Source organism: Squalius cephalus (assembly GCF_949319135.1).
Source record: "Squalius cephalus genome assembly, chromosome: 23".
In the NCBI taxonomy this organism is placed as follows: Eukaryota; Metazoa; Chordata; class Actinopteri; order Cypriniformes; family Leuciscidae; genus Squalius; species Squalius cephalus.
This window is the reverse complement of record NC_137144.1, coordinates 11,512,938-11,524,751: the sequence shown is the minus strand read 5'-3', so window position 1 is coordinate 11,524,751 and position 11,814 is coordinate 11,512,938. Positions and strand designations below refer to the sequence as shown.

The 11,814-nt window shown below is 36.0% G+C and overlaps 1 protein-coding gene across 1 annotated transcript; it reads left to right on the top strand.

Annotated features, from left to right (window-relative positions):
• The first annotated feature begins 5,811 nt into the window (after window positions 1-5,811).
• On the top strand, window positions 5,812-11,814 carry pdcd2l (programmed cell death 2-like). Its single transcript, XM_079860011.1, has 6 exons — window positions 5,812-6,182; window positions 8,436-8,599; window positions 8,719-9,132; window positions 9,734-9,847; window positions 11,022-11,179; window positions 11,640-11,814. Exons 1-6 carry the CDS (start codon window positions 6,078-6,080, stop codon window positions 11,768-11,770), a joined length of 1,086 nt encoding a protein of 361 aa, XP_079716137.1. The 5' UTR covers window positions 5,812-6,077; the 3' UTR covers window positions 11,771-11,814.

The window sequence follows — 11,814 nt, the reverse complement described above, 5'->3', positions numbered from 1 at the left end:
GTCCTGCCTACAGCAGAATATGAATGTGTTTCTATTGTTAAGCTTTGAAACAACATGTATTGTATAAAGAAATATAGAAATAAAGGTGACTTGACTCCTATGCATATTCAGTATTCTGTAAATTTCTAAAATAAACAGAAATGCAAAGGTGCTAATTTTATTTTGTTTTTATTTGTTTGATTTCTAACTGAATAAATAAGTGTTTTCGCCCATGATAATGGGGTGTGGGTAATCAGTAAATGAGTGAGACATTTAAATTGCAGTGATTACCAAATGAAGTAACGTTACCAGTTTTGAATGATGTATCTAATGTACAGTAAATACTTTTTATTTTAGTTTTTTATTTTAGTTTTGCAACAACAACAAAAGTTTGTTTACAATTGCATACTGGGTGTAAAGTACAGTTGGTCTGAAAATTAGGTAGTGAATGGTTTCACCAAGTGGGCTAAATGTAACATTTACTTCATTACATTTACTTGAGTACTTTTTTGGAAAAATTGTACCTTTAAGAGTAGATTTGAATGTGGGTACTTTTACTTTAACTCGAGTACATTTCTAATGAAAAAACTGTACTTTTACTTCGTTACGTTGGGCGACGTTCCTCTCGTTACTTTAATGTGTTGTTATTAAATGCGTAGTTTAGTTTATTCCAAGCGCGCTGTATCTTTTTATATGGGCTTGAGCGATGCTCAATTCACAAATGAATCACTCTTTTGAGTCGATTCTGTTCAAAGACTTCATCAAACAAGTTGGCAGATCTGTCCAAATCGGTTCGCGAATCAGTTTGAATGATCTGTTCAGTTCCTGCACGCACTGAACCTGAAGCCCTTTCAATTCACACTGGACTCGGAGTCGTAACAGGAAGATTTAAGAACATCAAGAGCGTTAGATGAAGTGGCAGTGGACCTACAGTACAGTCAAGTGAGAGCAAATCTGCAAATGCATCATATTGTTTGCCAGCGATGAAGATCTTTATTGGACATCTTCGTAAGCTGTCTGTGAATGAATGATTCCACAGGACGATATATTCGATTTCATTTCACTCAGGTAATACATTTTACAACCAAACAGATTATTACGGCACGATACTAGAAAGTATGACATTACCCGTTTTTTGGACATGGGTGGGAGACATGACATGCAATTCTACCCGTCCATGATGTCATAACCTAATAAAAATGGGTATTTGTTAAAAATATATATCTTCATGTTGTTCCTCTGACAAGATATTATTACAGCATACCATAGCTGTAGTTGGTGTATAAAGACCTCTACTTCAAATTTTTATCTAAACATCAAAATTGTCATGTGGTGTGACTGTCCGGGATATGTGTGACCTTACTAATATGACAATATATATCAGCAAAGTATAAATAATTGATAGTTTTACAGTTTAAGTAACAGAATTAGGCCATTTCAACAGACACAGAAAGTGTTGATGTCTGTGTATGATTTTAAAGCAAGTTCTGGCCAAATACATTTTGTCCGTAAAATGGGCGTCATATGGTGTGACACTGCAATCTATATTTTGAACGGGCAATAATTTGGACATCATTATGATGAAGAGGTCCACACTCAACCAGGAAGTTGCAGTGCCATCTCTGGGGTGGTTTGCAAGGTCAAGAGTTGAGTTCTGGCTTTTTAATTTTTAATTAAAAAGCTCTGTATCTGATATGCTCACTAGTGGTCAGTGTTTTGTGTCTTATGGTGTGACATTATTTACATAAAAATGAAACACTTTTATACGAATTTTACTTATTAATTCTTAAAAATCATTCCTGCCATGTGGCAATTTACATGCTAAGTATAAGCTAGCTGTTTTTAGTTAACCAAGAGATTATCTTAACTGAACAAAACGTCATATGGTGTGACACTGTATCATATGGTGTGACTGTTTTTCTAAGTCACACCATATGATATATTTGTCACACAATATTACATACACCTTTTTTAATGATAAATAAATAACTATTCAAAACATATTCAATGATAATAGTGAATGTTTAATAGTGAACATTAAATTACCTATACAATTAATGTATTTCTTTAAAATTTTATACTTAATTTAATGTTCTTGACGTGAGATGGTGTTTGATTTACTCATACACTCACCTAAAGGATTATTAGGAACACCATACTAATACTGTGTTTGACCCCCTTTCGCCTTCAGAACTGCCTTAATTCTACGTGGCATTGAATCAACAAGGTGCTGAAAGCATTCTTTAGAAATGTTGGCCCATATTGATAGGATAGCATCTTGCAGTTGATGGAGATTTGTGGGATGCACATCCAGGGCACGAAGCTCCCGTTCCACCACATCCCAAAGATGCTCTATTGGGTTGAGATCTGGTGACTGTGGGGGCCATTTTAGTACAGTGAACTCATTGTCATGTTCAAGAAACCAATTTGAAATGATTCGAGCTTTGTGACATGGTGCATTATCCTGCTGGAAGTAGCCATCAGAGGATGGGTACATGGTGGTCATAAAGGGATGGACATGGTCAGAAACAATGCTCAGGTAGGCCGTGGCATTTAAACGATGCCCAATTGGCACTAAGGGGCCTAAAGTGTGCCAAGAAAACATCCCCCACACCATTACACCACCACCACCAGCCTGCACAGTGGTAACAAGGCATGATGGATCCATGTTCTCATTCTGTTTACGCCAAATTCTGACTCTACCATCTGAATGTCTCAACAGAAATCGAGACTCATCAGACCAGGCAACATTTTTCCAGTCTTCAACTGTCCAATTTTGGTGAGCTCGTGCAAATTGTAGCCTCTTTTTCCTATTTGTAGTGTAGATGAGTGGTACCCGGTGGGGTCTTCTGCTGTTGTAGCCCATCCGCCTCAAGGTTGTGCGTGTTGTGGCTTCACAAATGCTTTGCTGCATACCTCGGTTTTAACGAGTGGTTATTTCAGTCAAAGTTGCTCTTCTATCAGCTTGAATCAGTCGGCCCATTCTCCTCTGACCTCTAGCATCAACAAGGCATTTTCGCCCACAGGACTGCCGCATACTGGATGTTTTTCCCTTTTCACACCATTCTTTGTAAACCCTAGAAATGGTTGTGCGTGAAAATCCCAGTAACTGAGCAGATTGTGAAATACTCAGACCGGCCCGTCTGGCACCAACAACCATACCACACTCAAAATTGCTTAAATCACCTTTCTTTCCCATTCTGACATTCAGTTTGGAGTTCAGGAGACTGTCTTGACCAGGACCACACCCCTAAATGCATTGAAGCAACTGCCATGTGATTGGTTGATTAGATAATTGCATTAATGAGAAATTGAACAGGTGTTCCTAATAATCCTTTAGGTGAGTGTATTTATGAGTTTCTTAACGTTTTAAAAGTTTTAAAACAATGTTAGTATGTTTTTTGATTAATGTTAACTGAATTGAATTAATTGAATGTTGAATGCAAATAAAATACAGTTTTTTGCATTGACAAATTGTGGAGTGGTGCAGTTCATCATATAGCGTGACACTATATAATTTGGTGTGACATTCAGAATTGTGCCAGTAAAAATACTTTCTTAATTATAAATCATAAAAAAGTCAACGGAACACAAGAGAAATAGTATCAGCAAGAGTCACAAGCATTTTCATAGATTTATAACCGGGTTTAACATAATTAATCTAAAATATCTGGAAAGGCTGAGGAGAGATGACTTACTTTGCATGATGGTTTAGAAAAACAATACAAAATCTAATGAATCTGCACAAAAGAAATGTTAAATCTTAAGATAGTAATGAAAACAATTTATGTTGAAGTTAGTTACTTAGGGAGAGTATATCCCATTTTCATTTTATATAGAATAATTTTTATGTCACACCATATGACAATTTTAGGCACGAATGCAACAAATTGGTGAATAAATCCAATTTCAAATACAAAATCTAAAAGACCACATATATTGTGGGAAATGCAAGAGTCAGTACAACACAACTCAATATTTTTTATGCCTAATATTTGAAGTAAAAAATAAAAACTTTTTTCAGGCTTATATGTCTCCCACCCACATACACATTAATTTATAGCCTACATTAAATAAAGCTACCATTGTTCACAGTTTATGAACACCCGCCATCCAGCGGTAGTTTGTGTGTATTGTTGCGCAGTGGCGTGCGAACTCGACTTGAAAACGAATCCCTTTGCCTGCCGTAGACAGTTAACCAGTTTAAACATGCTTGCAGCAGTTGCAGAAATATACATTTGATTATATTTTGGAGAACAGACAGAAGAAGATCCGTCGATGTACTTTTTTTTTTTTTTGTGTTCAGATGTTCAGTAGCAGTCATGAGCGCGAGCACATGTGAAGAGTTTTAACTCTTTCTTCTCTGTGTCAATTACATGCCTTTGAATGCAACACTCTGCAGATTCACTTTATTTCGACATTGTCTAATAATCCAAATGTAGTTGTATAAGTTATACAAACCAAAGGACAGACAATGATTTTCGGGCTATACAGATGGCAGAAATAATGATTGTCTCTCTTCTGTTTTTGTTGCAAAAATAGCCTATCTATTATGATAATAATAGTCATTTAAATAAACAAAATCTAAATAATAGAATTTTATATACATGACGACTTCAGAGGCAAAAGCCTCTAAGTACCATCTGAAATTTTCTTCTAAAAGAGCATTTTTATCAAGCTTGTATGTTTATGTTCAGTTATTTCACTTAAATGGCAATGAAAAGTACCTATTAATTGTCATTAAAGGGAAATTACTGAACTTAAATATACAAGCTTGATAAAAATGCTTGTTTTAGAAGAAAATTTCAGATGGCACTCTGCTTTTGCATCATGAAGTCTTCATATATATATATATATATTCATATATATATATAGCCTAGGCCTATATGATCCGAAGTAACTAGTAACTCGCTACTTGAGTAGTTTTTTCATTGGATACTTTTTTAATCTTACTCAAGTAACTATTAAGATTATTACTTTTACTTTGAGTAAATATTTCTATAAGTACTTGTACTTTTACTTGAGTACAGTTTTTGGATACTCTACCCACCTCTGCCCAAAACAACAAATACACAACAAACAAACACATTTAGGGCGAAAAAACAACGAATACCCTGTGTATAATAAAATATAAATGTACACTTACCTCAGTTTCTACGGCGTCGACAAATGTGCCGGTAATAAACAACTGTATATTTACAAGAAATAAAAATGTATTGTAACAGCAACTGCAACAGGCGACAAACTTATTATAACAGTCGCTGAAGAATAATCGTTAATCATTAATGCAACTGTGCCAGTCAAAAATAATTATGTATTTTTACAAGGGTAATATATTAGTGTTAGAGTAGCGATGAGGATTCAATCTTATTATAACACCCGCCGAGAACCTGATTGGTCAATATCATGAGTCATTCACTGATTGGCCAACGCATTACTGTGAGCCTTCATACACATGATTGGCCAGTGACGTATCACCGGCATTTTTCTCATTGGTCAATTCCTCGAAGAATTCTCGAAGCGCTGCAAACAGCGATTGGCTCATTTTTGGTTGTCACGACCAGAAATAAGGCCGTCTGACAGGTTGCTGTGAAGATAAATGCCAGACTCGATTAGAGCCGTCACAATGTAGGTTCGAGAATCAAAGTTCAAAAGAACCGAGCCAGCCAGGAGTCGAACCTAGAATCTTCTGATCCGTAGTCAGACGCGTTATCCATTGCGCCACTGGCCCGATACGACGTTACTGTCAAAATAAAACAAACAAAAAACACGTGAATGAATAATGAAATAAATTCACATGTACAAAACAATGTACACGTCTATCATAGACTGTAAAGACGTCTATGCAGCTCACTTAACGGAATCAAATGTCGTTGCAATCATTTGAATAAATCTTACAGACATACATTGCTAAAAAAGTATTAAATTAAACAGATAATTTCTGATTGAATATCGATTATAGATCAGTATAGATTTGATAAAACACGTTCAAGACTATTAATATCAAAACGATTCGGTAATATAGGCGTCGAGTGTCAACTTTAGTCAATCCACGTGTTCAGAGAACCACATGGACTGAGGACTTCTGCTCAATAATCATGGCAACATCGATACACGAGACAGTTCTCGTAGGAATATGTGATGGAGCTATTGACAAGAAGAAAAACACATCTTATTGCACGAACAAAATCGGAGATAGACCGGTAAAGGAAACGTAATTTGTACACTCGGGGATTGTGTCATGCTAACTAAAGGCTAAAGACACTGCTTGACAGGCAGCTAACGTTACTTGGTTATCTTGTAGTTAATAAAATTCCTCATGTAGACAGTCAATAACTTTGAGATCTACGCGAAATTAAATCAGGTTTCTTTACTTGCTGAAGTAAACATTAAATGCTTAGCTTTATAAAAGTGCTTTTGGCAATTGCTAGCTAGCCAGTTAGCTAACTATGGGGCTAAACATCTCGGTTATTTCAAATTACTTTAATTTAGGTATTCGATGTTTGTTTTACAACGACGTAATTTGAAATTTCACACACCGATGTCATTTAAACACGTTTAATCGTGTTTTTGAATAAGATCACTGGTATACTGAGAGTTCCCGGACGTTTATACGCTACACGTATCGGGCCAGTGGCGCAATGGATAACGCGTCTGACTACGGATCAGAAGATTCTAGGTTCGACTCCTGGCTGGCTCGGTTCTTTTGAACTTATTTTGAACTGATTCTCTTGACTGTATATTCCAATATGCAGGTTACTAAATGGTCGCGATTCAACCGATTTCATGGTTTTAAGCCAAGAACGTTTAATCGTGTTTTTGAATCAGATCACTGGTATACTGAGAGTTCCCGTATGTTCATTTGCCATACGTATCGGGCCAGTGGCGCAATGGATAACGCGTCTGACTACGGATCAGAAGATTCTAGGTTCGACTCCTGGCTGGCTCGGTTCTTTTGAACTTCTTTTTAACTGATTCTCTTGACTGTATATTCCAATATGCAGGTTACTAAATGGTCGCGATTCAACTGATTTCATGGTTTTAAGCCAAGAAGTTAATATTTAATACAGATATTAATTATAATTATAAACGATATGATGTATCAAATAATAGGTAAATGGTCATTAAATAGACCTTTTCAGAGCAAATTTTCTTCTAAAAGAGCATTTTTATCAAGCTTGTATGTTTATGTTCAGTTATTTCACTTAAATGGCAATGAAAAGTACCTATTAATTGTCATTAAAGTGAAATGACTGAACTTAAATATACAAGCTTGATAAAAATGCTTGTTTTAGAAGAAAATTTCAGATGGCACTCTGCTTTTGCATCATGAAGTCTTCATATATATATATATATATATACATATATATATAGCCTAGGCCTAAATGGTCGCGATTCAACTGATTTCATGGTTTTAAGCCAAGAAGTTCATATTTAATACAGATATTAATTATAATTATAAACGATATGATGTATCAAATAATAGGTAAATGGTCATTAAATAGACCTTTTCAGAGCTGCGCCATGACAGGTACGAAAGCGAGGGATGGACTTAACGTGTTTTCAATTGTATCCCGTAGTAAAAAGCTGTATAAATCTTCTAGATCACTTATAATTTTCTACAGCTCATGTTGTCTGGAGTTTTTTAGTGTTTCGTCTGCAGGATAACCCCCCCCAAAAAACACATTAAACAATAGTACAACCCACTGAACTGAAGAGATGAATATCTATCCCTTGCAACCTCGCTTGATTCGCGTTAAAAATCAAAGATGGCGGCCGCGCTGCTGTGAATATGTAATGCAGTTTACTATGTTGATAAATAACTCTAAAAAATAATTAAAGTTTTATAGTTTATGCATGCATTCCTTAAAAAGTATTAATATACACTGTCAAGCCAAAAATATTTGTGGTTTGGATTTAAATAGGCAAATGCTTAAGAGTCTATGATTTGGATCATTACTGCAGTGATTATATTTCTGCATATAGCCTATGTTTGGCAACCGTTCTTCTAACCCTACTTGATGGAGTGTGTAGCTTTTCATTTCTCAAACAACCATGCAGGAAGACATATTCCAGACATATTCCAGGATAACAATGTCAAGATTCATCAAGCTCAAATTGTGAAAGAATGGTGGGGAGGAGCATGAAGAATTATTTTCACACATGAATTGGCACCTTTGAGGTCAGACCTTAAATTCATTGGAAGTCTTTGGGATGTGCTGGAGTAAACTTTACAGAGTGCTGGACTCTTGCATTGACAATACAAGATCTTGACCAATAATTAATGCACCTCTTGATGGAAATTACGTCACACAATTACATTACATCATATATATATATATATATATATATATATATATATATATATATATATATATATATATATATATATAGACACACAAAAATATACAATAAACACACACACATTGTATTCATTGAATTTTTCATTTTAACAGGACCTGTTTCCAATAATCACTCTCCAGTATCCCATATGCAGTCTGTGTCAGAGAGGCCTGTCTCATGTTGTGCAAGTCTACTGCCCCCTTGCGGCGTCTCCGTACCACAGAACCATCAATGTATTTGCCTGCACCAATCCACAGTGCTCTGGCAAATCAGAAAGGTAACATCTGGTCAATTTAGATTAGGCCTTTATTTTCATATCAGATGTGTTTCTTTAACTATTCTTTGAAACGTTTTATGTTCTGGCATTCTGACCATGTCGCTTCTATATATACCTAGTTGGACTGTCCTGCGCTCTCAGTGCCTAGATGACGACATCAAAGGAAGACAAGACAACAAAACCACGACATGTACAGAACCTGCAATGTCCAGAACAGATTGGTGTGAGGATGCAGATGATTGGGGGATGGATGAAGAAGAGCAAGAGAATGTGGCTGAAAGCGGCGTTCAAGAGCCGAATGACAGTGTTTATGAAGAAACTGATGTCAGCAGCAAGCTTCAGGGCCTGTGCATTGATGGAGGTGTGGATCAGCAAAGTGCCCTCCAACCCACCCATGTGCACGTTTTTCAGTCGTTCTACATAAGCGTTATGGAGGAAACAGACTTGGATGGATTTCATGACACGGATCATGAAAACGAACTGCTTAGAGAGTATGAGGAAAGGGAAGGAGTGATTGTCGGTGAGATTCGAAGGTGAGGAGGATTGATTTTACAACAGTGTTGAAGAAAGTTCCTTTTAAAAGTAATGCATTACAATATTGCATTGCTCCCTGAAAAAGTAACTAATTATATTACTTAGTTACTTTTTATGGAAAGTAGTGTTACGTTACTTTTTCTCACCTTGCAGTAAGTACATATTGATAATTAATATTACTCAGTACTTAAATATATAATTACATCGTAACAAAGACACGTTAAAATAAAGTGTAACCGAGAATTTTACTTCGATATTTTACATTTTAACTTCAGTATTATACAAAAAATTTCATTAAAGTGAAAAGTACATTACTTAAAAAAGTAATTCAAATGTTAATGTGTAAATTTATAAAGTAATGCATTACATTACTCGTTACATCAAAAGTAATCTGATTACATAATGCATGTTACTTGTTATGCCCCAACACTGCAATGTCTACAACAGTCTTTTCAGTGAGTTTCTGACATAAAATCTGAACAAAAGTGTAATGTATATTGCATTGTATACTACATGTATACTACATTACTAAACGTATATAAACATCTCCTTAAATTGTATATTAGTCATGTAACAACTCATTTTCTATACTTTTTTTAGTTGTGGAAGTGGGGAAGCTCAGGAGGAATATGAGAAAGCCACAGTCAAGCATGGAGATGAAGTGTTCACCGGTTTCATGAAGAAAATATCTCTTTGTCCTGAACAAGTGTTACGGTGATTGAATATTTTAGTATTGATATTCAGTAAGAATTAGCCCCCAGACTGTGATTGAAATGTTTGCAAATAGGGCAAAGAATTACAAATATGCTACAATAATTTAAAATTCCCATTCAGGAAAGCTTTGTGTGTCCATAAGTGTTTTCATCAAATGACATTGTCAAATTACATCAAGTGCCAGCATTTCCCAGACAGCAACATCTGGTACGCGTGGAATCCACAAGTACCAGATGTGGCCCGGATCTGGGCCGACACTATGTTGCTGTCTGGGTTACTACAGCAGCAACATGAGCCACGTTGTCTGATTCGTGAACAAGTGACTCTTAATGAGTCAGTCAGAAAGATTCACAAAACAGCCTTAAAAGGTATGTTCGACTTCGGCTGTGACTGGATTTAACCGATCGCCAAGATTTGCCGCCTACAGTCGGGGGAGGAGTTCTGTTGGTTCAATATGGACTCTTTCACTGAACCATGAGCCATTCTTTTGGTTATGTCCAATTCTAAATTGTTATCTTTCTTTTTTCTTTAAAAAAGATTGTCAAATTTTTTTTTCAGTTTTAGTTTTAGTTATTTTAGTACTTCAACTTAAAATAAAATCAGTTTACATTATTTTTTTAAGTTACAAAAGTTTTTAAAGCGCTGTGTAATGCGCGAGACGCTGCAAAATACGCTAGTGCAAACACAGGTCTAAAGGCACTTTTTTAAACTATGTTTAACTTTTACGTGTCACGTTTTAGTGTCACGTGCAGTGTTGCCTAGTCTGCGGTTTTCCTGCGGTATTGGGTTACTGTTACATTGTTGCCTCAGGTTGTTTTTTTAGTCCGTTGGTTAAAGTCCCCAACCCCCGGGACCCTCAGGAACAAGATAGGGCTAGTTTTGGTCTTGATTGGTTGAGTTTTGAATAGCAGCTGGTTTTGTTATGCAAACCTGGCGACCTGCGAGACTTGCGAAAAAATGGCAGACGTGAGTTCAACGGTCAAAAACGTCCATGTAGCGCATGTTTACTTAGAGAAACAATAGAAAACTCAGTGGAACGCAAAAACGGCATCCAGTGCTTTCTGCATAACAAAATGAGATAATTCATTGTATTATACACCCAATAGTTTTATTATAACTACTAAAACCTAAAATTTACTAGTTTTAATCAAATGTGATACATCTCACCTTGTAGGTACAGTTGGGCCGGATCACCTCTATTTATAACAGAGCCGCCTCTCAATGTTAATGAGATGGTGCCATTCTGTGGTCACTGCGGCAGCCCGAGGGTTTTCGAATTTCAGCTCATGCCTGCATTGGTCAGTTTGCTCAGTAGTGCAGGCACAAATTCAGGTAAGTCAAATGTTTTTAAAATATATATAAAAAATAGGAATGACGTATTCGTCATTCGGTGGCTCTGAATTGTCAAAACACCTCTCAAAATGCTTGCTACTGATGCGAAGAATGCTGAAAATTTAACCCGAACCGAAATTTTTTATGCCGGACGAAAGTTTCAGAGGCAGTGTGTAAAAATGATTGACATAACGTTAAGGCCGTATTTAAGCGAAAATTTCAGACGAGAATTTCGGACTAAGAGTGCAAGGACCTTTAGAACTCAAATCAATATTTCATGTCTGTTTATTGATTTATTTTGGTAAGCACTTGTAACAATGTAAAATCAGCCAATAATTATCTCAAACTATCCCTCTGATACTTTCAGGATGTATTATGCGATAATGAATGGCTTACTGTACATTACATCTTACTTGTTAGTGTATGTAGTGTAAGATGTGATTTGTTTTTGTCCTCTCAGACACCCCATTGGAGTTCGGAACAGTTCTGGTGTACACTTGCAGAAATAGTTGTTGGAAATCTGGATCAACAGTTCCAGTGGAAGAATTTCTTTTTGTCCAGCCCGATCCAGACCAAAAGCTCTTCAAATGATATAATTTATCACCAATAAAGATCATTTATTCATTTATTAATAT

What these genes read in the sequence shown, in the direction of transcription:
- pdcd2l (XM_079860011.1), top strand. Translation starts at nt 6,078, where the DNA reads ATGGCAACATCGATACACGAGACAGTTCTCGTAGGAATATGTGATGGA. An exon ending in ACAAAATCGGAGATAGACCG is followed by an intron (nt 6,183 to 8,435) that starts GTAAAGGAAACG and finishes TCATTTTAACAG; the next exon opens with GACCTGTTTCCAATAATCAC. An exon ending in TGTCCTGAACAAGTGTTACG is followed by an intron (nt 9,848 to 11,021) that starts GTGATTGAATAT and finishes CTCACCTTGTAG; the next exon opens with GTACAGTTGGGCCGGATCAC.